Source organism: Magnolia sinica, chromosome 13 (genome assembly GCF_029962835.1).
Source record: "Magnolia sinica isolate HGM2019 chromosome 13, MsV1, whole genome shotgun sequence".
Taxonomy (NCBI): domain Eukaryota; kingdom Viridiplantae; phylum Streptophyta; class Magnoliopsida; order Magnoliales; family Magnoliaceae; genus Magnolia; species Magnolia sinica.
In genome coordinates, this window is record NC_080585.1 from 46,507,308 (window position 1) to 46,535,035 (window position 27,728).

Genomic DNA, 27,728 nt, shown 5'->3' on the forward strand with positions numbered 1-27,728 from the left:
TCTTGTGGGAGCTTTCGACGGGAGTGTACGTCAGCATATTCATGTGTAGGATCAAGGTTCATGGCGAGTCGATAGAAAACCACGTAAAGTCTCTTATGGGAGATGATCCTTGTGTAGGATTATAAAAATTAGAGGTGAATGTGATTTAAAATCTCTGATAGTGAAATCCAATATACTCATGGGTTGAGTGTGTCCGCCGGGAGTGAGTAAGGAAATTGAAATACTAAATATGCTTGTATTTGAAATTATTATTTGAGAACTTGTGTAATTATGCTTATGTGATGAATGTTTAATTATATGTATGCATGACTAGATGAATGCTCGATGTTAATAGTTAGCACATCCCACATGCACATGTACACTATCATGTTTATAAACTAGTTGCTTAATTGTTACATCCTTTGTAGTTTATGTGATTAGACCCTCTAATGGCTTGAGGCCTTAGAGTTAATTATCTTTCTTAGTTTAATCTGCATATTAGTTTAAGCAGAAATTAGATTTAAATGCATAATTTTTTTATTGGTCCTAATCGACCCCTAGGACATAACCATAATTCTTTAGCTCTGCCAAGCTTCCGCACATAGTCTTATGTCACATTCCATGCAATTTCACAATGCCTTGGGGATCTTTGGAATATATTTTTCTAGCTACTCCTCATAGAGATAAACTTAGTAATAAAACCATTGAGTGTGTTCTAGTGCCCATTCATCGTAACCTGAATCAAGAGGTGACAACCTCTATAGTACCTCAATTTTGGCTTCTTTCTCTCATATACCAAATTTCAAAAGAAGGATCCCATAAAGAAGATTTAGGAAAACCATGAAACCAAGCATAACCCAAAAAGCTCCACAAGCAACATATATATCCACTAAACAATGGGTCAATATACAATATTGGTAAAGTAAATACATGATATAAAAAATTGAAAAGATCAGGCGCCGCTCCAACTTTAATACTACTGACACACTTTAGCTTAACCTGCTGCATAAACAAACACACATAAGCTTCCTGCGAAGCTCAATATAGTACATGTGTGCATGCGCAATGCATATGAGTGATATATCGTATCAATATCAATATCAATATCAGAGTAAGCAACAAAGATAGAGAACCAATCATGACAATGTCTATGTGTATAACCAATCACACCAAGGCTAGCTATATATATATATATATATATATATATATATATATATATATATATATATATATATATATATATATATATATGCTATGAGATAAAGTAAGCATATGTATATCTAGTTAACTAAGTATATTATCATGGAGACATGTTGTGATAGAGGGGTAAAAGAACACATGATGAATGATCGAGTCATAGTGTGCAGTATCTTGCATCGGTAAGGACCTCGTACCCAGGGTTACACCACATGTCAGTCTCATACTTAACATGTGAAGTAATTATAGGATGACAAACTTTTGATCCTGAGTAGTCCCATACCTATTAGGGACCTAGGCCCACAATTGTATGACACTTGGATCGTATTTACGTATCCAGAATCCTAAGTGTTATATGAATGCATGAATATCATATGTCATATGCAGTCATGTGATGTTAACATGCCAATCCTAATGCCTAATCTACATCTCAATACGGTTCCCATCTGAAATCCACGAGGTCTAGTATACAGGCACTGAACTGTAGTGGTATAAGAGATCTCATTACTCACCTATTCAGTGGTATGCCAATGCCCACCAAGCTCTCTAATAGTGGACCCATTGCTAAGTTGGTCAAACTTAATCCCAATTGTCACCACACACTTCGAGCAGGTGAGACCATACCCCTTTCCAACCAACCACAAAATACTGGGTGACATGACCTATTGGTATTTGGCACACGAGTGCTCATGTTATCCACTCGATATCGGCATTAGGGCATCATGTGGCCCATAAGGGTTTAGGGACTATCACCTAGTGTCACGCCCCAAACTTAGAAACTGGGCTCACAAAATTCTCGATCGCCAAATCTGGTGCCAACAGCCTCTGTAGTATCCCATTCTCGGCTCCCGGCGTCCATACTCCAGATTTTGATCCTAGGATTCTACAAGGAGGATTTTCCAATGTATATTTTACTCGTAAGAAGTATAACCACAGGTATACCCAAATCACAAAGGCAACATATCTTCGCATATCTACTAATATAAACGTTTGAATACAATGCTGAAAAGGGAAATACATATATCAAAAATCAAAGCTCCAGAAGTCCGCTGCACGCTCCAAGCTCATCACTGCTACGACCTAATGCCATCTGCATGCATCTATCGTGCATAAGCTTATAGAAAGCTTAAAGGGTGGTGTAAGTGTGTGCGTTGCACGTGCGAAGCATATAGATATCAGAGTAAGTAGAAATACTGGCAATCCATAAATCGTACAATATTAAAGTAATGTGGAAACATCCCGGTAAGCCATAAATACCATTAGCCTTATCCAAACTATATGATGCAAAAACATAATAAGCCAATGGCATGTACTGAGAATGTAATGCAATATGTAAATCCTAATGAGTCCCCGAATGCCACCAGTCGTATATAAGCTATATAAATGCAGAAACATAACAATCCAAAATGCCACATGTTGTGGATGTAATGCAATATGCGGTGTGAATGAAATGATCAGGCTAAAACATGAAGTCGGGATGATAGTAGGTAGTATCGCAGGCTACGGGGTCTATCATAAGGGACTTCTATCTAAACCAGTTTCATACCTAAATTTGGATAGATAGACTCAATATGATAAACTCCTGATCCCAAGTTAGTCGCGTATCCCAACCGAAATCCTGGTCATTGCGAAGGTACACACGATGGCTTGATTACGTACCACTAGCCCGAGTGGATAGTGAATGAATAAATGAGTATAACGCTAAGTATGCAACTCCCACTCCATAAATCACTACTATACATCTCTGGGATCATCACTGGGGTCTAGTACACTCCAAGCTGGCTGCCGCCCCCGCCAGCCGCGAAGCCCAGTGAGTGGAAAAGACCTCACTACCCGCCTACCAGTAATATACCAATGCCTACCCGGCCCGTCGATAGCGAACTCATTTGGGAGCTAGTCAAACTCAACCTAGTTTACAGCCCCCTCACTCGGGCAGATAAGGCCACACCCTCTCCCAACCGACCATGACACAGTAGGAGATGCGGCCTACTGGTATCTGACACTCGGACGCTCATGTATTCACTCGGTCTAGACGTTAGGGCGTCTCTTGTCCTCAGAGGTTTAGGGACTTTCACCCACGGACATCCAAAGTACCCAGATACTCAAACCAAACATTTTTAGTGTCCCATCTGGCCATCCGCGACATGCCTATGGAGGTCATAGCCCAGATGTCGCTAAGGCATACAGTAATCACAATCACACAATGAAAGATACATGAGTCATGTAGCCCAATCATGTATCAATCCTGCGCATACCGTGTGCTCATGTGGGATAACTCCACCTATCAGGGAGTCCCATAAACTATCTATACTATGGCATATGCAATGGTCAATCATATTTCATAATAAATATACAGGTGATGCATATGGGCATGTATCATGATGCTATACTGTCACATACTCATAATCAGTATTAATAATTGGCATCGACAATCAGCCTCGACAATGTGGACATTTAACCAACATTAGCCCCAAGGAATGGCCCACATAGAGCCTAACATATAGTGGACCCATGACCTCACACAAGGGCCGAATATACAATACCATAAGCCTCACTCAAGAGCTTAATACACATCACGATGGGCCTCTCACATGGGCCTAATATACATCACAATGGGCTCCATCGCCTGGCCCTCAAATGCACCATAATGGGCCTCATCACATAGGCCTCACATGGGCTGAATACACATAATGATGGGCATCAAATACGAGAAGCATATAGATCACATTAGGCCTCAAACACAGGTCGAATGCACATCACAATGGGCCTCAAATACAGGCTGCATATGTATCTTATTGGGCCTCAATAATCGAAATCGGCCTCGACAATCAGAATCGGTATCGATAATCAAAATTAGCCTCGATAATCGAAATCGGAATTGGCCTCAACAATCAGAATCAGAATCGACCTCAATAATTAGAATCGAAATCGGTCTCAACAATCGACCTTGATAATTGGAATCAGAATCGGCCTCAACAATCGGCCTCGACAATCAGAATCAACCTCGACAATCAGAATCGGCCTCGATAATCGGCCTCAGCAATCAAAATTAACCTCGACAATTAGAATCGATCTCGACAATTGGAATTGACCTCAATAATCGGCCTAACAAAGGGCCTAAGGGAAGGTCATGATGTGTATATTTAACCATCATCGCCCATCATTGTGGACATTTAACCAACATTACTCCCAAAGAGTGGCCCACATAGAGCCAAACATATCATGGGCCCAAGGCCTCACACAAGGACCTAATACACATCACTATAGGCCTCACTCATGGGCCGCATATACATCACAATAGGCCACAACCCATGAGCCTCAAATACGTCACGATGGGCCGCACCACCTGGGCCTCGAATGCGTCACAATGGGCCACAACCCATGGGCCCTAAATACATCACAATGAGCCTCTCTTACAGGTCTAATATACATCACAATGGGCCATAACCCATGGGCCTCATATACATCGCAATGGGCTGCATCACATGGGCCTAATACATCACGTCAGGCTTCATCATATGGGCCTAACATATATCACAATGGGCCGCTCAATGGGCCATACCAATGGGCCTCATATACATCAAGTGGGCCGCATCAATGAACGGCATAGATATACAATACATGCATCAATGGTAGGCCTTAACGGATGGGTCACAAATACATTGAGGTGGGCCTCAAAGTGGGCTGCACCTCCAAATGGGCCCACCAGATGATCAGGTTGGACATAAAATACATACATCATGGTCGGTCCATGCAGCACTGTCCAGATGGACGGTGTGCATATTCAACGTATACATCATGGAGAGGCCCACGCAGCACGTCCGAATGGATGGTGTGGATACAAAATAAATACATCAAGGTGGTTACCACCAGACGGACGGCTCAGATGAAACATATATATCATGGTGTGATCCACAGTCCAGATGGACGAACAGCTACACAATGCATACATTAAGGTGGGCCCCACCCCTAGAAAAAAATAGATGGACGACATGGTGTAAGAACACATACATTGCAAGGGGTCCACAAGCAGAAATGAATGGACGGTGTGGAAAAACTCATACATCATGGTGGCCCACACATCACACCATCTAGATGGACAGTGTGAATACAAAATATATACATCAAGGTGGGCCCACCCCACATGTGTGGCACGTGTGGGTGGGTCCCACATCCCAGCAAGGGACGAACAACTGTTGATTTCAAACCACATATATATGAAGGTGGGTTCCCACGTGGGGCCTTATAGTATATATGTATATCATATATAACATATATTATTATAATATATTTATATATTTTATTATTATTATTATTATTTTCTTTTTTTTTATCAAACATCCATTCTCTGGACGTCCATTGATGGACGGTTTGGATTTTATGTCCATTGATGGATGGTCCAGATACAATTCTATGTTGGACCCACAGAGCTATTGATGCTACTACAACAGCTATTTAGCTGGTGAAGCATCGGCCAATCAGATGCTTACAAGGTGGGTCCCACGGTCTGGACGAATGGCGTGGATATACAACACATGTACCAAGTGGCTTCACGTGCCAACAATGGACAGACGGCCTAGATATAAACCACCTACATCACATGGGTCCCACCATCCGTGTGTGGACGGTGGACTGCATGATGAGTACATAGATCAGAGGTGGGTCCGCACAACTTTGAATAAAGCTAATATTGTTTCCTTTCACGTAGTCCAGCAGCCTCAGCTACTGGACGATCTACTAATGGACGGTAGACAGAATACGTCCATCAAGGTGGGGTCCATATACACATGGCCCACCAGCTACATCCGTCCAGGTGGGCCCACACGACTTTATATGGCGGAGATCAAGTGGGCCACACCCATCACAAGAGAGAGAGAGAGGAATGTGAGTAACGGAGGGACCCCGCCACTCTGGGTCCCTCTTTAAACAATGCATACATTAAGATGGGTCCCACCATATGTGGGCCCTCAAATCATCAAAATCAACAAATAAAATCACCCACCTTTGATCTTCTTAGACTCCTTCCATCGATGTAATCTAGAGCTCCAAGGGGTGGATTTTAATGGTTGAGATCGGCTTTGAAGGGTTGGATTGAGTGGTAGGGAGTGGGCCACATAAAGCTCTCTCATGGAGCTTGCCTGGACGTGGGTTGCTCTCATGGAGCTTGGGAGAAAATTGAGAGAGAGAGAGAGAGAGGTGATGTGAGTGATGGGGAGAGGGATGGGTGAAGTGATGAAAAGTTGACTTTTAGGGATGGGTAGTTGTACTTGGGGATGGGTGTGAGTGATGAAAGTGATGTGATGTGTACTTGACATTTGATGTGATGGATTCTCTCGAGATTGCAATGCACGGTGTTTTCCTCTAATTGAACACAGGCCCCCATCTCCTGGCCCGAGTATCACCTCGGTGCGCGAGACGCGGCGACGGCGCGGTCTTTAGGGTACAAGTCTTAGGTTGAGCTAACTCTGGAATACGGGATACTACTTACGGTAGCGCACAAAAGCCGATAACAGATCGCGGGTCGTCGGAATTCGACTGGGAGGGCCGCGGAAGCCTACGGAACAATACGATCTAGGATACGAGTCTTACACCTAGGGACATCCATAGCATCTAGTAAATATAACCCAATTTTCGAAATCCATACTCACAACTGCCAACCACGATGAACCTGTGTGGTCATAACCCTGATGTCATTAGGGTGTGGATGCAAGTACCTCATGCAAATGTGTGAATGAATGAGTCCATAATCTGAGTCATGCAACTATGTCATGCAAGCCGTTCATACATGTAGCACAACCCTATCTCATACAGGTCCCCTAAAATTCCCTAGGCCATAAGGTCATCAAGAAGTCTTATTGTATATAGGCTAGCCAAAACCATGACATGAGTACCACCCGCAATCTGTGGCCAGCGGGGACGCCACTAGCTGGACAATGTCCCAAATCTGGTTCTACTTAATCATGAATGAGCCATCATTCAAGTCATGCAAATGTAATGCAGATGAGATATGATAACATACAATCACCACTATGCATGAGGTATGTAATATCGCATCAAGCAAAACGTAGTACTAAACCAAAGATAAGAGCAATGCTATGTTAGTGAGTGTCATACTTAAAAGGAAGTGTGATATCAACATAAACGCAAACACCATAATCGTAATGCCGCATCAAGCATAAGATATCCACATCATAACTACATATAGGAAACACCCCATACTCCCACAAGGTAAACATACCAATCATAAGAAGTGGGGCCCCCTTGTGCACCTAGCAAAACAGATATACGGTAAGGATATAACATAAGCATCAAGATCGGGAACGACAGCAAACCCTAAACGATGCCCCAAAGGGGGCCCATACGTTGGACAGCATGGGAAAGCTCCACCGTCCACGAGTGGTCCACCTGGCCAACAATTTGTCTCGCTTTTGGACTCATGATCTGAAAGGGGCTAATAAAACAAATGGGCAACATGAATATACAACACACATCAAGGTGAGCTCCAAAGAAGCCACACCTGCTGGATGGAGTGGCTAAAACACATACAGCATGGTGGCCCCACTAGCTAGGGACGACCTTGATACACTCATAAACATGGTGGGGTCTACGGTGGGCCCTACAGATAAGTTAGATGGAAAATAAACATTACAGTAAGCTCTTAGAAGTTTTTAATGGTAAGCATTCAAACACCACTGTTTTCTTGGTGGGATGCACCTAAAACCAAGCCTCCCATTCTGCTTGGGCTGCCAAGGTGGATATGCAGCATGGAAATAACAAAGACATTAAGGTGGTGGGACCCTCGGCGGGCCCCACGAATGGGTTGGATGACAAATGAACATTACAGCTGGCTTTAGGAGGTTGGACGATAGGCATCCAATCACCATGGTTTGTGACAACTTGCTTTTTTAACACTTATATCTAGAAATTTATGAAATCAATGTGGGGCCTATCGTGATGTATGTGACTTATCCACACTGCTCATTTGTTATGTCAGATGAATTTAGAGCATGAGACCAAAAATGAGGCAGATCCAAACCTCAATTAACCACACCACTGGAAATAGCAGGAATCGAACACCTACCATTAAAAACTTCTTAGGGCCCTTAAAAGTTTTGGATCAAGCTGATATTTGTGTTTTCCCCTTATCCATGTCTGTGTGACCCTAAGAATGGGTTAGTGATGTAGAGCGGGCCGCAGACACTTTCATGTCCAAGATGGATCAGAGAAGGCCCGATCAGAGACAGAAATCATCAAGACCGTCAGAACCGTAAAACAGGCATATCTCTCAAACCGGAATGAGTTACTCGACGTACCATATATGATTTTGGGGTAGGACAAGCTACTTTAGCCAACCAACCCAGGTTGCCCATGCTAAATTTGTGAGATTCCATCCTATTGACGGTGAAATTCCATTTTTAGTTCCATTTTTACTATAAATAGTAAGTTTTAGTGTAACGCTCTGAAAATCGAGGGTCGAGCAGGAGCCCAACTCCCGAGTTCCAATGCATCAATTATGCAACATAAAAAATGATGATTTGATGTTGTCCGTATTAGTGCATTAAACATGAGTGGGATTAAGCTAAAACAGCGTGTCATACTCCAAAGGCATTTAAATACCGCAAGCGAAAGACTGTGATATGTATATAAATCGTATAAGTAAGTGTAAGTCTTCAGAGTATGAACATCACCAAATTAAGTAATTACAAGTGTATTTCCAAAATAAACAAAATAATGAAGTGTCGTGTCATCTATCCATGCCCCTGTAGCCCAGTCTATACAAATCCAGGCCTACATAAACCCGCCTGTCAGCTGCATATAGGAGAATGCCTCCTCATCATCCATGAAGTTTGGCTCTGCCTCGTAAATCGAGTCATCCTCTAAAACTACAACAGAGTCTGGTGGGTGTTTAAAACACCGTCACAGAACGTGAGAGTGAGTGATCAACTCAGTGGAGCTATAAGACAAAGGTTAACATGTTATCAATTCAATCAAGCAGTAATGATAAAGCAGTATAATAATTAAGTCCTAAATACTCTTGTTAATGCAAGAATGGTATGCGATAATGATGCATGCTCTCGCCTACACTCCCTCAGTGTCTTCATCTCACAGCGCGCATGGTAACCTCCCGAAAGTGCTCTTCCTTGCCAAAGCACATACAGTGCAGTTCATACTCATGTTAGCCAATACTTAATTAAATTGATTCATACATCAGTATTGGGAAGCCAAGGTACCTCCCTTATATCAATTCCCAAACAATGATCCATTCTAGGGTCGTTAGTCCTAGGTAAATCTCATACGATGTTGCGGTTCTAGGTCACTACAATGGGCTCGTCACCTAATCCGTGTAGGCCTAGTTTATACTCTAGTTGCTACGGAAAGGCTCGTTGCCTCAATGTAGTCTCAACGTATGCTCGAGGTCACTACAAAGGGCTCGTCACCTAATCAGTATAGGCCGACAACCTGAATACAGTGTCTCATACCACCGTATTCGGCTCATGAGGCGATGTTGCTCACTGGTCACTATGGGTGGGCTCGTCACCTCAGCATAGGCCGACAGCTCGACCACGATGTCCCATACCACCATGTCCGGCTCATGAGTCTTAGCAGATCGAGGTACCAAGGTTAACGGGATTTCCACTGGTGAGTTTGGTACCTTAGATTCAAGCAGTAGCGTCCATACATGGTGAACATACATCAGGTCAATCGAGTTACTTAACAAGCTCGACTGGTACAAGCATACGTTGAGCCGATCGACATGGAGTGTGCAAGCAACTCTATGTGGCCTAACCACTGCCGACAGGTAGTTTACGACTCGGATTCATCGGGCGTGTCTGTCATGGTCAAGCAGATCAACCACTGTTCACAGACATCTACTGATTGCCTAGACTACATCATGGCCCCAATCACATTCCAAACATAGCATTCACGCATAGTTATCCATAACAGCATATGACAACAGAAATCAGATATAAATCGTACTTAAGCTATTTAACAAATACATACTACACATAACATCAAACCTGGACATTTCATCCATACCGCACATAGTAGTAAGATGGGTTATGTAAGCCCCGTATCCCAGACCGTACCGTTCCATAGACTTCCGCAGTCTTTCCGGTCGAATTCCGGCAACTTTCGACCCTTAACCGGTATTTACGCGCGACCCTGATTCTCATGCCGTCAACCCGAGTTGACTCAACTCAGGACTTGTACCTTAGCAACCGCGTCGTCGCCGCGGTTTCAATACTGTGACTCGCGCGTCGAGGCGATACCTTGGTCAGTGCGAGGAAAACGCCGCGCGTTGCAAAACCTGAGAGAATCTCTACGACTTGTCAAAAAGTTCTTACAAAACCCATACTTTTCTTACAACTTTTACCACAAAAGTCAAAAAAGGCTCTTACACCCATCACTCACCACATCAACACATCTATCACCCATCCCTCTCTCTTTACAAGTCTCTCTCTCTCTCATTTTCAAAGTCATTCCTAAGCAACTAAGAGCCTCACGTCCAAGCCCTCCCATGGTGAGAAAAATGCATGTGTGAGGCCCACCTTCCCATCCCTAGATCTCCCATCCTAGCCATCCATTTCTCATCTTCCTCCATCAAAGAGAAGCACAAGGAGCTAAGGAAGCCAAGGGAGCAAGAAGATCAAGCGGTGGGTGCTTTGATAGGGTAGTTTTAATATTTTTTTTATAGATGGGCCAAGTGAGGCCAACCAATTAATGGTTTGGATCTCACTTTGGACCCTAAGATGTGGCCGATGGCCCACTTGGATCATCATGATCATTCCATGATGGGGTCATTCTCCATGGACCTCAAATATTGCATATCAGACCCATTTATTGCATGGATTTACAAGCATGACACCGTTTAATAGCTTAATTTAATTGAATTTGTGATGCAGGGCGTCTTCATGAGCTTGGACTGGGAAAGGACACTAAAAAGCATGGATTTACCGATCTGATGACACTAAAGCATGGGACGGACTCTAGAAGACCATGAGCGACGAAATTATACACCAGGGGTCCGCGGAAATCGAGGAATCGAAGCTCAAGTGGCCTGAAAAGTGTCCAGAATGCAAGATCATAGGGTTCCCACCATCTGATCAGTTCGAAACTTCACACTTGGCTTGAGGACCATAAATAAACCGTACACGTAAAATTTCAGCCATTAGATCACCGTGGAAGTGGCCAAACCGATAGATCAGCCCCTTAAATCCTTAAGTGGGGCCCACCCGATATCTGGATACTCTCCATTTTTGGTCTCGACTGTTTAAATGAGCTGACCAAACGGATAGACGGAGCGGATTTCTCACAAACATCTCTGTGGGACTCGTACATGCAGTGCAAGTGCAAGGAACGCAGATGCACCGGGCGTGCACCAAACATCCTCAAAGTCAGTCAGTGCACGCTGACCGACATCTCCTTCTCCAAATCAAAAACGGACACAGCGTCCTTGCACGGTTCTGTGCAGTGGGGCCCATTCCTCATCAAAATTATCAATCTGGACCGTCCATTGTGTACAGAGGAGGGTTATTAACCTCACCTAGGTGGAATTTTTCTAGGAAGCAGCGTGTAGCGGATTTTGACCGTCAAAACTCAGGTTGAACGGTGATATGAAAAATCAGGTGGGCCGCTTCAGCGTCGATCCAAAACCGACCATATCCGAACGGTTTTGTGAGTAGAATCCGGTGGACGGCATGGATTTTGAAAAGGGGAAATTATGTGGACCTCACCATCGTCACAGCGTGACGATACGCGGGCTCTGTTTCGCGACCGGACGCCATCCGGTTTTTGCGGCAGATTGTGCGCTCGCGGGGCCGATCGGACGGACGATCTGAACCGTTCATCATGAAGGTCTGCTCGAAAGCTCCCAGAGGACGTTGTCCTTTTGGAAGGAAAGCAAAGAAGAAAAAAAGGGGAAGACTCCGAACTAGCTGCTGTGCGTAAAGGGTGTCTCCGCAGCCGAGTCGTCCGCGGACTCCGTCCTTCCGCACAACCTCCTACTCTATATGAGGAAAAGAGGGGCGACAGTTCCAGGGAAGAGAGGATTCGGAGAGAGCTACGGGAGGTGGAAAATAAAAGAGGAGGAAACGACGAAAAAACGGGGAGAGTGGAGCAGAAGTCTGGTTTTGCGGTAGGCTGCTGCTGAACGTACCATTGCTGCTGAGGAGGTCGGTTGCTGTGCTCGGTCTTGGGTTTGGGCAGCGTGAGGAGGAAAGGAAGAAAAAAATAAAAGAAGAACAGAAGGAGGAGTGCACGATTGACGGTGCTGGGTTCTGGCTGCTGGCATGTGTGCTAGAGCAGAGGCTTGAACGGGAGGATTTGAGACGGTGGAGGCAAAGGCAGAGGTTTCTTTTCCTTCTTGTTTTCTTTTCTTCTTATTTGTATTTTAATTTGTTTATTTTTTCCAGCCCATCCATGACCGGCTAAACCTCTTAGCTAGGGCTAAGAGGTGAAGCTTGTAGCCTGATGGGAGAGATATTGCTTGTGCCTTTTGATTAGATTGAAGAGATTTTTGATTTAATTTTATGGGAATATTTTTAGTTTTTAATGGCATGTTGTGACTGAAATTACAATGGGCTTGCAATGGCTTTGAGTATTCCTCTTCTCTTATTTTGATTATAATGTCAGGAAGCCCTGATGTTCGCCATCGTCTCCTGGGCATGGTTGGATGTCGGTACCCTTCCTAACCTTCATAATCATCTGATTGGTTGGTGATTAGTTTAATTCTGTTATTTGCTCTGTCTCCTGGGCATGGTTTGATGATGGAATCTATTCTGATTCAAATACCTTTCATCCCTTTAAAGTTATATCAGAGGAAATTCAATTTAATTTCCATGATTCCTGATGCAGGCAAAAGATCTCCCTGATCCCTACAAGTGGATCCTCTGAATCCCTAGTTTCCCTTTTCTGAATTCTTTAAGTTTTAGATAATTATTTCACAATTATTCCTTAAAATTCTATTTGGTTAGATCACATCTTAGTCTAGTTCTAGTTCTACTTGGTTTCAGATAACGTACAGGTATCAGTCCCTGTGGATTCGACCTCGGTCTTACCGAGTTTTGGATCATCATGATCATTCCATGATGGGGTCATTCTCCATGGACCCCATCATGATGTTTATTTCCCTTGCATGCTTAGGGTCATTTAGACCGTCTATTTTAGTAGAGAAGGGATCTCCACCATTGGATTTCGATTTAATGGGCCCACATGAAATGGGACCCACTTGATTTATGTTGTAGATCATGGAAGGGAGGGCCCATAGTGTCGGGGTTCCTCCATCATGCGTGTCTCACTCTCTATCTCTCTCTCTCCCTCTCTATTTCTTTTTTTTCTATGTTATCATAACATGGTTGTATGGCCCACTTGGATAGACCCCACCCTAGAATATGTATTTTATCCAAACCATCTTCAAGTGGAGCCCACCTTATATGTATTGTACCACACCACTTAAGCATGTGGTGGCCCACTTGAGCACGGCCCACCTTAGATATGTATGTGCCTACACCGTCCAACGTCCCTGACGCTGGACGCTGTAATTAAAAATAATAATAAATATCACTTTGATTTAGAACTTGAAGTGGACCGCTCACACAGGCCCCACCACTAATCCATTAATCCGAACCATGCCGTCCATCTCATTCCCTGGATCATTTTAGGCGTTTAGCCAAAAAATGAAGTTGATCTGAGCATCTGGTGGGCCATAGCATAGGAAACCGTGGTGGTTACCTTTGAAAAATCGCCTATTGCTTCTATTCACCAAAGTATATTCGATATTGGGCTCGTTTAGTTTGTATTAAGCCATGAGACCTGACGGTTGGGTCGGATTCATCTGATACGGGCCCCACTGAGGAAAAACCTCAGAAATTCAATAATAATAATAATAATAATAAAACTCATAAGCAGCAATTGCTGCTGTTGTTAGAAAGGCAGCAGGCACTGCCTGCGCACCAGCGCCCGGGCGGACGGGCGGATGGGTAGCAACCCACGGCTCTAGCCGTGGGCCCCACCCTGATGTCTATTTGTCATCCAACCCGTTCATGAGGTGGGCCACTCCCAGCAGTGGGCCCCCTCCAAATTTCAGCCTCATCGGCAGCTCAGGTGGCCCACACTGCAGGAAAAAGTGGTATTGAATTTCTGCCATTGAAACTATTTTGTGGGCCACAGAAGTTTTGGACCAAGATGAAATTTGTGTTTTTCCTTTCACTCAGGCCCGCGTGACCTTATCAACGGGTTGGATGGTGTATAAACATTATGGTGGGCTCCACGTGGGGCCCACAGCGATAAATGTGTTTCATTTCCACCGTTCGCCTAGACGGTGGAGCCCACTGTGCTATTTGTGTTTTTATCCCCACTGTCCAGGGGATGGTGGGTGTGTTCATGTGCATGCATGTGTGGGTGTGTACGTGCGTGTATATATATATATATAATATTATATTATGTATAATATTATATGTACTATATATAAAAATTATATATTATATTATATATAATATACTAGTGGTGGGAGGCCCATCTCAGTTTACTTGTGGCCCATGGTTGAGGCCCACTTTGATATGTATGTAAGGCCCATGAGTCGAGGCCCATTTGATGTGTTAGGGGCCCATGGGTTAAGGCCCATCAAGATGTATTGGGGCCTATGGGTTGAGGCCCATTTGATGTACATACGGGGCCCAATTGGTGTGGTCCATTTGATACACATAAGGCCCATGTGATTAGGCTCATTGTGATGTATTTTAAGGCCCATGGGCTATGGCCCATTGCAATGTACATAAGGCCCGTTGGTGAGGCTCATTAATGCAGCCCATTTGATGAATGTAAGGCCCATGTGATACGGCCCATTTGATATATTGAAGGCCCAATGGAATATACCTAAGGCCTATTGCAATGTGTGATCCCAACATGGTTTATGCAATGATGTTTACGACGGGCTATGCCTTGGGAGTAATGTTGGTTTGACGTCCACGTTGCAAGTATAGTGTTGGTTAAATGTCCACATTATGACTCTCCCTAGGGCTCATTATAGGCCTGTGCATGTAATGTGTAGGCCGTCTAAGCCCATCTTCGTTATGAACTGCATCCTTTACCATAAAACCTGCTTAGTATAGTCCCATGATTCACGATCATACGCATCATATGTATGCTTGATATGAGGAGTGACTGATCATAGCATATGCCCTCGGGTAGATTGTTTATGGGCTCCCGGATAGGCGGTGCTGCCCTGCATGAGCGCACGATATGCGCAGAATTGCTGCATGATTGGATAGTGTGATTCATGCATTCACATTGTGTGATATGGTACTGTAAGCTCTAGCGACATCAGAGCCGTAGCCTCCACAGGCGTATCGTGGTTGGCAGGATTGGATACCGGAAATCTTGTTCTACATGAGGTGCTATAGATATCCCTGGGTGAAAGTCCCTAAACCCTTATGGTACCAAGAGGTTGCTCCAACGTCTAGACCGAGTGGGTGCATGAGCGTCGAGTGCCGATTACCAGACGATTGCGCTTTTCACTGTGTCGTAGTCAGTTAGAAGGGGGTGCGGCCTTACCCGCCCTAGAGTAGGGGGCAATGCTAGGCTGAGTCTGACCAGCTCGAGGAATGGGTCCGTTATTGACGAGCCGAGCCTGATATTGGCAGGCAGATAATGAGGTCTTTTCCACTCACCTTATTACGCGCGATGGGGCGGCAATCTGGCTTGGAGTGTATTAGACCCCGGTGATATTCCAAATTTTTTGTTGTATTGATATGTGGACTTAAATGAGGTTTTGTATGCTTGAGTTGCATTTCGCATTGCATGGCCTTGATATGGCCGACATCATTCATGCTTTGCACCGCATGGCTTAGGTACGGATATGGTATTCTTGGCTTTCATCAGCATATTCCGCATTACTCTGATACTGCATAATTGCATTACCACCTTGAGCACACACTTTCACCACCCTCTAAGCTTTCTATAAGCTTATGCACGACCGTTGTGTGTAGGTGACGTTGGATCGCAATAGCATTGAGGCTTGGGCACGTGGCAGATCATTTTGGAGTTTTTGTTCATCATCATTGTATTTCCCTTTATGCTTATTGTACTTGTAAAGTTTTTTATCATAGTGGAAATGTGATGGAGTTTTTGGTTGTTGTTGTGGGTTATGCTTATTACGAATCAAACTGATGTTAAAAATCCTCCTCGTAGCATCCCAGAATCGGAACCTGGCGAATGGGCGCTGGGAGCCGAGAATGGGGTTCTACGGAGGTTGTCGGCACCGAATTCGACGATCGAAAATTTTGTGAGCCTGGTTTTTGAGTTTGGGGCGTGACAGGTTATATAAAGGATGCTATAACCATAGTTAAAGGAATTGAGAATCTTTTCTCAACACCCACATTGCATGCATTTAAACAAGCATCTTCATATTCAAGCATTTTATCAAATACTTAGGCTACACATTCCAACATACATGACGTATGTTGATTTCAACATACAATAGGGCAAATCCTTTCACCGAGGAGTTGTTTAATACACATCAATCATGTTCTTACATTCAATACACATGGTAGGCACAAATCATAAATCCATATTCATACAGTCATTTCAACAAACACTTAGACTACACACTATAACATACATGACGTATGTTGGCCATAACATGTACTAAGACAAGTCTTTTCGCCAAGGTGTTGTCACACGTACAACAACCCTATATCCACGACGGATAATCATGTCAAGCACGAATCCAAATTCTATATGCATGCAATTGTTTCAACTAACACATTGGATACAGTATATTCAACATAGTTCATATATATCTGTAAAGTGAAGGAAACATCGCATTTAGCATGTGAAATGACACCCAAATCAGTTATAAATCATTAACCGACATTAAAAGTCTTGAAAACCATAACCTAAATGTTTATAGTCTGCACCTTTTGCCGCTAAACAAGTATTGAACTAAGTTTATATACTGAGTCTTTGTCTACGACACAATGGCAGCCTACAGTATGAAATAGATTAGCTATTTCATCACTTACACTATTTGAAACCCTAAAACAGATTAGGGTTAAGCTTTTCTTACCTAAGAACAGTGTCGGAATCGCTGGAATAGCGATACAGAAACGGCAGTTAGGTACGTGGAGCAGTGGGATTGAATTCCAAGAACGATCTCCCACTTTCTCTCTCACTTTCTCTCTCTTTCCTTCTCTTTTTCTCTCTCTCGCTCTCTTCTTCCTAGGGTTTAGAAATTCGTATGGGAGAGAGAGAGGTGGGTTTAAGACCCTTATATGTGCTCAGAAGTGATGGGAATGGCCCCAGGGCCAAGGTATACTTAGGTTACAGCCAAATAGTGTCTGTTCTGATCCAACAGAGCACTTCTGGAGGCCCCTTTGCTGAACGTGGTCGGACTTAAGCTCCCTAACCATGGATCTAGGTCAAGCAAAGTTTTCGGTCCGATTGGGTTTGCAGATTGACCGTGGCGAACCAGTTTCAGTTCAACGGTCACCGGTAATCGATCAGGGTCACAAGCACACTGACCTGTGTTGGAAATTTTCCCTGATCCAAGGGTATAATTGGATCAGATTCCGATGGTCTGAATCTTTAGATTTGGCTTGCAAGCGAACCAATTCAATTCACTTAAGTTTCAGTTCATTTATTAAAAATATTCGTGTTTCTCACACTCTCCGCTCCGGGCTCAAGTTGTGCTTTTCTGGATAATCAGACTTTCGACGTGTGGTCCAAGTCCGATATGGAGTTTCAATGTGCTCCCGAGAGCAACCGAGTTTAAAGATTGATTCTAGATTTCAGGGTAAAGTAGCGTCAATGATTCTACAAGTTTTGGGTCTTGCAGATCATATTTAAAGTGATTAGTGCTAATTTCATAGCTAATCTAGTTTAGCATGTAGTTAACTTTGTCTAATTTCTAAAGGATTCGGTCCTGAGTGATTTTTGCCTGAGGTGAAACTCGGGCCTTTGTATGAATTTTTTTTCCGAGACGATACATTTAGTTTGATTATAACTATTCATTTGTTGGGCTTTAGGAGTTGTGTCCAACATGAAAAGTGCTTAGAATAATTAGGAGAATAACGTGGTTAAGCCATATACGAAACTTACTATAAAAAGTAAATTTACTATTTATAGTAAGTTGCAAATTTCTAGGAGTTTTAATTTTAGTTTGCTTCCGATTTCTTTCATAGTGCTTGGTACCCCTATTTGAAGGGTTGTGAACTCGTTTTTATGGATTGATTAATCAAACTAGAATTTTATTAGAATTTATTTTTATTTTCTTGCTTTCTTTCCTCGTGGATTCAAGAAGTCTCTGTGAGGAGTCCAGAGAAGCTCCGTAGATTTAGAGTAGTTATCCTTGATGAAGACGGTGATCGACTTCGTCACGTTCAACCCTGCGTCAGTTAGATGATGAAAAGACCTCAATGTGGGGCTAGTGAAAGAAATAACTTTCAACTGTGGACGAATTAAGGCCACTGTTTCCTTTCATGTGGGCCATTTGAGTGTGGTAATTGCCTCATTTTTCAGCTCATGACCCAAAAGTTACTAATAAAATAGCTGGATGGTGCAGATATATCATATACATTACGGTGGGATCAATAGATTTAAGTCAACACTTTTGTATCAATTTGTTAGGTGAAATTACTCTTGAATTTTCAAACAAGGTGAAAATATAATAATTACTTATGTACCAGGATTTACATGCATCATGGGAAATCAAACAGGCCGTAAATGAGTACTTCGGTAATGCTTGTAGTTTAGATTATGACCCGGCTTCAATATGTTATGATTGTTGTTTTTGGTTTTTCCTTGCCGTTTGGTCTTTTTTCCCTTGTTGTTGCTGTTGTAATTGACCCTTTTTCCCTGCCGGTTGATAATAAATTCTTGCTCACCTTCTCAATGTAAATCCAAGTACGTTTTCAAACAGATTTTTTCTTTCATCGATATTAGCATTTCACATATCCAAACAGCTGAATGTATACTAACTTGTTATGCAGCCCCATCTTTCCAACCAATAATGACACTTCTGGTACACCTGTACCTTGTGAATGGTAGGCCCATCACGAAGATCACCCACAAAAAAAAATCATCCTATTCTATTCATTAGGTGGGCCGCTGGCTGTTGGTGATATATCTCCATCTTAATATAATTGACATCTACCAGTCAATCCAGGAGATTGCGCAATAGGCCTTCTTTGAAGTTGTTACGGAAGGGCGAGAAACACCAATATCCACCGCCCAACCACTAGATTTGTGACATAGCATTCAAGAGAGAGATGCGTGGATAATCTCTCCACCATTTTAGAGATATATGTTCACTAGTTCTGTTTTAGTATCTTTCAATTATATCATCATAAACTCTCTACAGAACTACTTGTATGTGTAGCATTTCACCTAGTTCCTAGACTTAAATGCCTGAGCTACTAACAAGTAAGAGAAAATTTCCAAAAACAACAAATAAGAAACCAAAGAAGTCATACATATATAGCTGAGAGGGCCATTTGTTACTGACAAAGGTAATTTCATTTGCAGTAGGGCCAAGTGAGCCTGACTGTATGCCCTATGAATCTGGAACGTACGGTTCGATTTAGCAGCATGTAACATCAAACCCATAGGGCTGAGCAGTCTGGTTTGTTGGTTCATAAGAATGGATGGTCATGATCCAACAGATTGTGGGGTCCAATCTTCTTCTTTGCCATTTTGGGACCCAAAGGGCTTAAGAAAATCAAATGGGTGGAATGTAAATACTGGTGTCCTATGATAAAAATGATAATAGCTAATAAATGGATAAATTACGCAGCGGCCGCCTTAGGTGCTCTAAGGAATGCATGGAAGAACACGCCGCCAAGTTGGGATAAATCAAATGATCCTTGCGATTCAATGTGGGAAGGAGTCAATTGCACCAATGGCAGGGTGATTGAATTGTGAGTCTTTGTTCTGTTAATCTGCCATCACTCATTGATGCTTTGTTCTCTTTGCTGTAACTTCTCCTCTTCCCCTTATAAGGAAAGATCATCGTTTCAATGTTTTCAGGAAATTAGCAAGCATGGGCATTGTAGGTACTCTTGATGGTGACATTGGGGAACTCACCGAGTTGAATTCCCTGTGAGTTGGGTTTTCTATCCTCTACATATTTTGCTGAGTGTGCTACTGTTACTACCATTATTACTAATAATACTGGAGATAATCCCTTGATTCCCTAGAGCAGCAAAGAAATGAAAACACAAACTAACAAATTACAAAAATTATTAATGGTCTGTTTCAAATCAAATTGTTATTTAAAGAAGTAATAGAAATACTAAAATAGTAGTGTACAGCATAAGCCATCAAATATTGAAAAGAAATCTCATTATGCTACCACAGAACTTTAAATTCGATTTCACATCCTTCCAATCTATAAGAACTACATTTCAATTTTAGTTTTTTGGTTTTTGTTAATTTCCAACGGATCTTTCAATCCATGCGTGTCCTTTTATCAGATACGGTACAAACCGAGTCGCAGATAATTTTCCATGGCATTTGAATTGTAAATCATAAGATCTGCCCAACACTTCAGACTATTCCAAATGAGATTTGAGCAACACTTCTTGCAGCTCGAAATAATAGAAGGACAAGTAATCTAAGTAGTGGGTATAATTTGATACCATCAACGGTCATGAAATCCTCCTACACCTTTCCATTTTTCAACAGATCTTCTGATCCATGAATGTCACTTTACCAGATATGATACAAATTGAGTGGTGAATCATTTTCAATGAAATCTGAATTATAACATGCACCTCTAAATAGTAAAGGCAGAAGTGATCTAAGTAGTTTGTTTTCTATCATTTCAGTACTTTTGCGGCCAACTACTCATCTTAACTAATACAGACTCATATGATCATTGCTTTCTGTTGACATATCTTTCTCCAACACAGGGACCTTTCTTTCAACCCAGGCCTATCTGGATCCGTCTCTCGATCAATAGGCGAGTTGAAGAAATTAAAAATCCTGTAAGATTGAAAGAAAGCATATGAATAGTATCTATGCATATTGCATTAGAGTTGAAAGAGATGAATTCAACTTCAACGCCTTTTCTTTTTATCTGTCAGGATCCTGACTGGCTGCAGCTTCACTGGCAACATCCCAGAGGAAATAGGAAACCTACCGAACCTCACGTTCTTGTAAGTTCCACTCGAACCTTTTCTACCTTCATATCATTAACTGTTTCCGATAGATCTGATTTTCTATGTCGACTCTTCTTGTCAGGGCACTGAATTTAAACAGATTAACTAATGAAATACCTCCTTCTTTCGGTAAGCTCTCCAACATTTATGTACTGGACCTGTCAGAAAATCAGCTGACTGGATCTCTCCCTGTCTCAAACTTAACCACCCCAGGCTTGGATCAGCTTCTCCAAGCAGGGCACTTGTGAGTATTTCAAGTCCCCTGCTTCCATCTCAAAAAAGGTTTTTATTATTATTATTATTATTTTTTATTTTAAATTAAAGAAAAGAAAAAGAAAAAAGGCCTTCTGGGTCTTATTTAACAAGTCAATTTATTAGCATTTGCAAGCAAGGAAATGATATACTTACTATCGAATGAATGGTTTTTCCAATTTATGCACTTGCCAGCCATTTCAACAAGAACAGGCTCTCAGGTAAAATTCCGGACAAGCTTTTCAGCTCCGAAATGAAGCTCATACACATGTAAGGAAATACCTACCTGTTGAAGTGATAAATTTCCCTTGATATACATTGATACACCATACTCTGACAGCTTAAGCTTTTAGAGTAAATGGTTGTTTGACATGGTATCAAAGCAGAAGGTCCTATGTTCGAATCTCGAGAGTAGCAAATATGCCTCGCTAATATATTATTCTCACACGGGAGGTCAGGAAAATCAGGTCCGGCCCAGGGACCAGGAAATTGAGCCCGGCCTATTTATGTTGTGAGTGTCCCTCCATCCTTGTCAATATGTTCCCGTGCACAGTTCCCACCCCGCACGTGCGGGGGGGGGGGGGGGGGGGGTGTGTTGAAGTACATTGATACACCACACTCTGACAGCTTAAGCTTTTGGAGTAAATGGTTGTTTGACACTACCTACTGAAGTAATGTTCCACCCTCAATTCTCCGCTTCTACCAACTGCTTGTGCTTTTTTGCTGGCAGACTATTTGATGGAAATCAATTAACTGGGGAGATCCCATCCACACTGGGGCTTGTGCAAACCCTTGAGGTTCTGTGAGTGTTCCTCAAACCATATACTCATCTGTCCCCTTCTCTTGCTAGATTTCTGTTTCTACTTCTACTTACCTGAACTTTTATATTTGTAATTGCTGCTTTTGCAACAGTCGGCTTGATAGGAATTCACTAAATGGTTCCATCCCGGATAACCTTAACAACCTCACGAAGATCTATGACCTGTGAGTAACCTTTCCAAAAAATTAATAAATAATCAATGAACTCCAGGTTATACTTCGAACTGGAACTGACAGTAGCCCCATCACAATCCGCCATGATTATGGATGTCAGCTTTCTTCATGACCCTTTCCTATCTCTTTCAGGCATTTATCAAACAATCATCTGACGGGGCCAGTGCCTAACCTGACCGGAATGACTTCTCTTAATTTCGTGTACGAGATCAGCATGGAAACTCCATTAAATTGAATGCACCAGAAAGTTCTAATGGTATCTTGTGCTGCTTCAACTAATGCCTTGGGTTTTTTTTTTTTTTTTTTTTCAGGGACCTTAGCAACAATTCATTCGATGCATCAGAAGCTCCAACCTGGTTCTCAACCGCACAATCTCTTACTACTCTGTATGTTTAAGTATCTGTTTTGGAATTCAGTATGTGCCACATTCCTCAGACTAACCTATCTCACCCAAGAATCTCTTCCTGCTGATGGGTGACCAGAGCAATGGAACACGGAGCACTTCAAGGTCCAGTCCCGCAAAAGCTGTTCAGCTTTCCACAACTGCAGCAAGTGTAAGTGCTTTGGCCGCATAGATGATGTAGGCAAGTCTATTCCAATTGTGCCAATTTAGTCATTGTAAGTTTGTGACAGGAAATTGAAGAACAACTCATTCAATGGCACCTTTGATATGGGTGAAAGCATCAGCCCGAAACTCCAACTAGTGGATTTGGAAAACAACCAAATTGCCCAGTTTCCAGTGCATCCCAGCTATAAAAAAACACTAGTGTGAGAACATATCTTCACGTACCATCTTTTTTGTATGTGGGATTTAAGCATACCATGTTCTACAACCAGTTCCTCATCTATATGAGATCTTTCTCTCAATCAATGGTTGCAGACTTGTCGGGAACCCGCTCTGTACTGCCCCTCAGCCCTCCAATGATAAGTATTGCCAACATCAGCAATCATCACGAACAAACTATTCAACCAATCTGGCAAACTGCAGCAGCACGTCATGTCCCCCCGATCAGAGGCCCAGACCTCAGACTTGCTATTGTGCCGTCCCATACACTGGAACTCTGAACTTCAGAGCACCTTTGTTCAGAGTCTTGCCCAACAGCACCACATTCCAGTCACTAGAAATGTGCATGTGGAAGGAACTCGGCCTAACTCCAGGTTCAGTATCTCTTCAGAACCCATTCATCAACATGAATGACGATCTCCAGGTGCACTTGGAACTCTTCCCATCCACCGGATACTTCAACCGGTCAGAGATTCAGAGGCTCACGTTCGGTCTTTCCTGCCAAGGTTTCACGCTTCCCAAAGAGTTTGGACCATACTCCTTCGTGCCAAATCAATATCCTTTCCCGGGTACATGCTACCTCCTTTTCTACAAAAGAGAATGTGAATAATTCCTCTCAACTCAATGAGAAAAATTAAAATGTTTCAGACGGAAGTGGAGGGACTTCAAAGAGTTCAAACATAGTTATCGGGATAGCTGTTGGTTGTGCTGTTCTGGTTCTCGTACTCGTGGGGGTAGTGATATACATCTTCCGGCAAAAGAAACGGGCTACAAGAGACATAGAATTAAGCAGACCTGGTAATGTATAAAATCCGATACTAACCATATGAAGTGCAAAATGCACACAACCACAGGAAATTGTGAATCTTCTCAATAGTGCTTGTTTGCCGTGTCACAGTATCTTGGGGTCTGAGTGGCGAAGACAGGGGTGGTGCACCACAACTAAAAGGTGCGAGATGGTTTTCTTATGATGAACTCAAAAAGGGCACTAACAACTTCTCGGAAAGCAATGAGATTGGATCGGGAGGTTATGGCAAGGTGATCCATTTTGTGGCAAGTCATTGTTCACAAAAGTTTCAGAATCCATTCTTCATGTGTCTAATCTTGTGCACAATATCCTCCTTTTCTTTAGGTTTACCGAGCTAAACTTCTAGATGGGCAGATTGTGGCAATCAAAAGAGCACAGCAAGGATCCATGCAAGGTACACACGAGTTCAAGACTGAAATTGAGTTGCTTTCTAGGGTTCATCACAAGAACCTTGTCAGTCTTGTGGGTTTCTGTTTTGAGAATGGAGAACAGATGCTGATCTATGAATATGTTCCAAATGGAACACTAAGAGAGAGCTTGTCTGGTAAGTTCTCAAACTACATTTCAGATCAAGCGGCTTTCCTTTATCCTCACAATTGTGGTATTCACCCATGTTGCTGCAACTATCAACTGTAGAGAAGAGTGGCATCCATCTGAACTGGAAGAGGAGACTTCGGATTGCTTTAGGCTCAGCAAGAGGATTAGCTTATCTTCACGAGCTTGCCGATCCTCCCACAATACATAGAGACATCAAGTCTACTAATATTCTTCTGGATGAAAATCTAACTGCCAAGGTTGCAGACTTCGGCCTGTCAAGGCTAGTATCAGATAACAGAAAGAAACATGTTTCTACTCAAGTTAAAGGCACAATGGTAAGCATTTCTGTTATACTTATTGCACCTTTAACTTCTTTATTTAGAGTTCACATTAAATAGTCATTCTGTACTGATTCTTCTGTTAAAGGCACAATGGTAAGCTTTTCTGTTATACTTGTTGAACCTTTAACTTCTTTATTTAGAGTTCACATTAAATAGTCATTCTGTACTGATTCCTCTGTGATGTCATTCTCAATGTTTTACCTCCAAACTGGTTTTTCTGGGGAAGAGAAAGAATATCCAAATTCGCATGTACACTTCAGGATCAATTTCTTATTCTGGACTTCACCTGATGGATTTCACTATATCTCACATAGAACTCTAGCTTGGGATCTAGATTTAAAACCTCAAAACACAATCTTTACCGGCTAGAGTTTTCAAGGAACTTGATTCAGTTTTATGGGTACCAGATTGAGTATTTGAGTACACACTCACATAGAACCCTTGCTTGGGATCTATGTTTCAAAACTCAAAACAAAACCGTTGCTAGGTAGAGGTTTAAAAGAAATTGAATTAATTTTCTTCGTTGAGTACATGCAGAGAGAGTGAGAGAGGCGTGCCTCTGAACTCTACATACATCTATGACCAATTCATTATCATCACCATGACCAACTTGTTGCAGGGTTATCTCGATCCTGAATATTACATGACTCAACAACTAACAGATAAGAGTGACGTATACAGCTTTGGTGTGGTTATGCTCGAGCTTATATCTGCAAAGAAACCCATAGAGAAGGGCAAGTATATTGTTCGGGAGGTCCGAATGGCAATGGATAAAAATGAAGAGCACTATGGCCTGAGTGAGATAATGGATCCCTCCATTCGGTATGCAACCAATCTCATTGGTTTCGGGAGGTTTGTGGAGTTGGCCATGCAATGCCTCGAAGAATCACCTGAAGACCGTCCAAAAATGAGCGAGGTGGTGAGGGAAATCGAGACCATACTGCAGAATGATGGGCTGAACACACACTCAACTTCTGCGTCTTCATCTGCCACAGACTTTGAGCCCATGAAGGGTTCTCTGCCCCATCCTTATAATGAAACTCTACCAGAAAAGGATGAAAATAACGATGCTTTCGACTACAGTGGTGGTTACACATCCTCGGCCAAACTCGAACCCAAGTAGCACAATATATATATATATATATATATATATATATATATATATATATATATATATATATATATATATATATAAAATTCTCATTTCATTCTACTATTATATTTGTTTGCTGTCTATGTTGAAGTCAGTCCATCACAGAATGAAAACTGTGCAACCGTAAAATGGTATTGTATTTGTGGCCTTGCATCTGAATTGTTTCTTTCAAATGGAACTAATTTCCATTTTCTACCCTGCAATCCATATACCCCACCCTATCAGGACAGTGAAAGGGGAATCCCAATAACAGAGTTGATGCTTTGATGCAATTTCCTTACAGTGTGGATAAAACACATGCATCAAGCTGCGCCCTGAAGAGCTTCAAAATCCTTTCTTTGTGTCCTACAGAAATGTTTCCTCATGGTAGCTACTCCTTGGCCTTCTGATGCAAGGATGTGGATAACCTTTTAGTACCCACTTCCACAAGGCCAATATAATTTTTAGGTGCCTCTTTGATCTCGAATGTGTAATAGTTTCCATGGGACGGAGTAGGGGAAAATCTCAACTCGAAGGACAACATTCTTTTAATGAGACATATTCACATACAGGCACTGTATGTGAACGTCCACATCTGTGTCTTTACTGTGATGTCAATTGTGGAGAACATCCAAGACATAAAAAAGGATTCATGTCCTTGATAGAGTGGAATGGTGGAACATGATTGATGTAGCCAACCCCAATTAGTAGGGATGAGGCTTAGATGTTGATGATGATCCAAGACATGCACAAGGTGGCTCTCACCATGAATATAAACAGGGAGAAAATCAAGCCATTCAAGTCATTGGGCATGCCACTGTCAAAGACAATGGCCAGTGGATGGTCTGAATCAACGTACAGCCAGGCCATATATAATGAATCAATTGGCATAATTTTCATGGAAGGTAATCTTCATGGTGTGACCCATCCTTTATACACATGACACATTGGTGGAAAAGATGGGGCTGTATATGAAAGTTACCAGTGCTTGTTAGAGTGAATTGAATGGGTACAACAACTGATTTAATTATCTCCAAGGGATATAAATCAGAATTCAAGTAACTGGGAAGAAAATGAAGAATCAAAAAAGATCATGGGATGATGGAAATGCGGAATACTAAAGTTGAATCAATTTTCTTCAAGTTTTAAGGATGTGTATGTTACATCATCATCATCCAATGGACAGGCTTACACTGTCAGGAAGGATCCTATCCTTACTCTCCTCTCTAGTTTACATACAGTACTCCTCTCTTCTTCTAATGCACAAGAGGGGGTTAGCTTCTTCCAACTTGATTGTCATTCGCTGCAGTGGGCAGAACCATGACGCAGGCTGGATAAGAACCCTGCCAACACAATGGCAACTGACACTTTTTTAGGCAGGAACTTCTTCGAAGCCCTCCACTTGAGAACAAAAATTCGAAAGTTATTATTTATGGAAACAGAGAAGCTGGAGCAAATGAAGGCAGCGGAGATTAAGCATTCCCAGATGGAAAACCAATCAAGGCCATTTTGCTGAAAGGGGAGTGCTCCAGTGCTACCAACACCATTG

General features: G+C 42.4%; 1 protein-coding gene across 1 annotated transcript in view; it reads left to right on the forward strand.

Moving 5' to 3' along the window:
• The window catches only part of LOC131223718 (leucine-rich repeat receptor protein kinase HPCA1-like), a 61,484-nt gene extending 35,081 nt beyond the window's left edge, over window positions 1-26,403 (forward strand). The window contains exons 2-19 of the mRNA XM_058219204.1: window positions 19,967-20,090; window positions 20,200-20,271; window positions 21,084-21,158; window positions 21,258-21,329; window positions 21,415-21,576; window positions 21,780-21,854; window positions 22,315-22,386; window positions 22,497-22,568; window positions 22,710-22,778; window positions 22,889-22,963; window positions 23,060-23,131; window positions 23,211-23,345; window positions 23,458-23,930; window positions 24,010-24,159; window positions 24,260-24,399; window positions 24,494-24,713; window positions 24,806-25,041; window positions 25,667-26,403. Coding sequence (XP_058075187.1) covers window positions 19,967-20,090; window positions 20,200-20,271; window positions 21,084-21,158; window positions 21,258-21,329; window positions 21,415-21,576; window positions 21,780-21,854; window positions 22,315-22,386; window positions 22,497-22,568; window positions 22,710-22,778; window positions 22,889-22,963; window positions 23,060-23,131; window positions 23,211-23,345; window positions 23,458-23,930; window positions 24,010-24,159; window positions 24,260-24,399; window positions 24,494-24,713; window positions 24,806-25,041; window positions 25,667-26,170 — 2,798 coding nt within the window. The 3' untranslated portion in view covers window positions 26,171-26,403. The remainder of the gene's footprint in view (window positions 1-19,966; window positions 20,091-20,199; window positions 20,272-21,083; window positions 21,159-21,257; window positions 21,330-21,414; window positions 21,577-21,779; window positions 21,855-22,314; window positions 22,387-22,496; window positions 22,569-22,709; window positions 22,779-22,888; window positions 22,964-23,059; window positions 23,132-23,210; window positions 23,346-23,457; window positions 23,931-24,009; window positions 24,160-24,259; window positions 24,400-24,493; window positions 24,714-24,805; window positions 25,042-25,666) is intronic.
• Window positions 26,404-27,728: the final 1,325 nt, after the last annotated feature.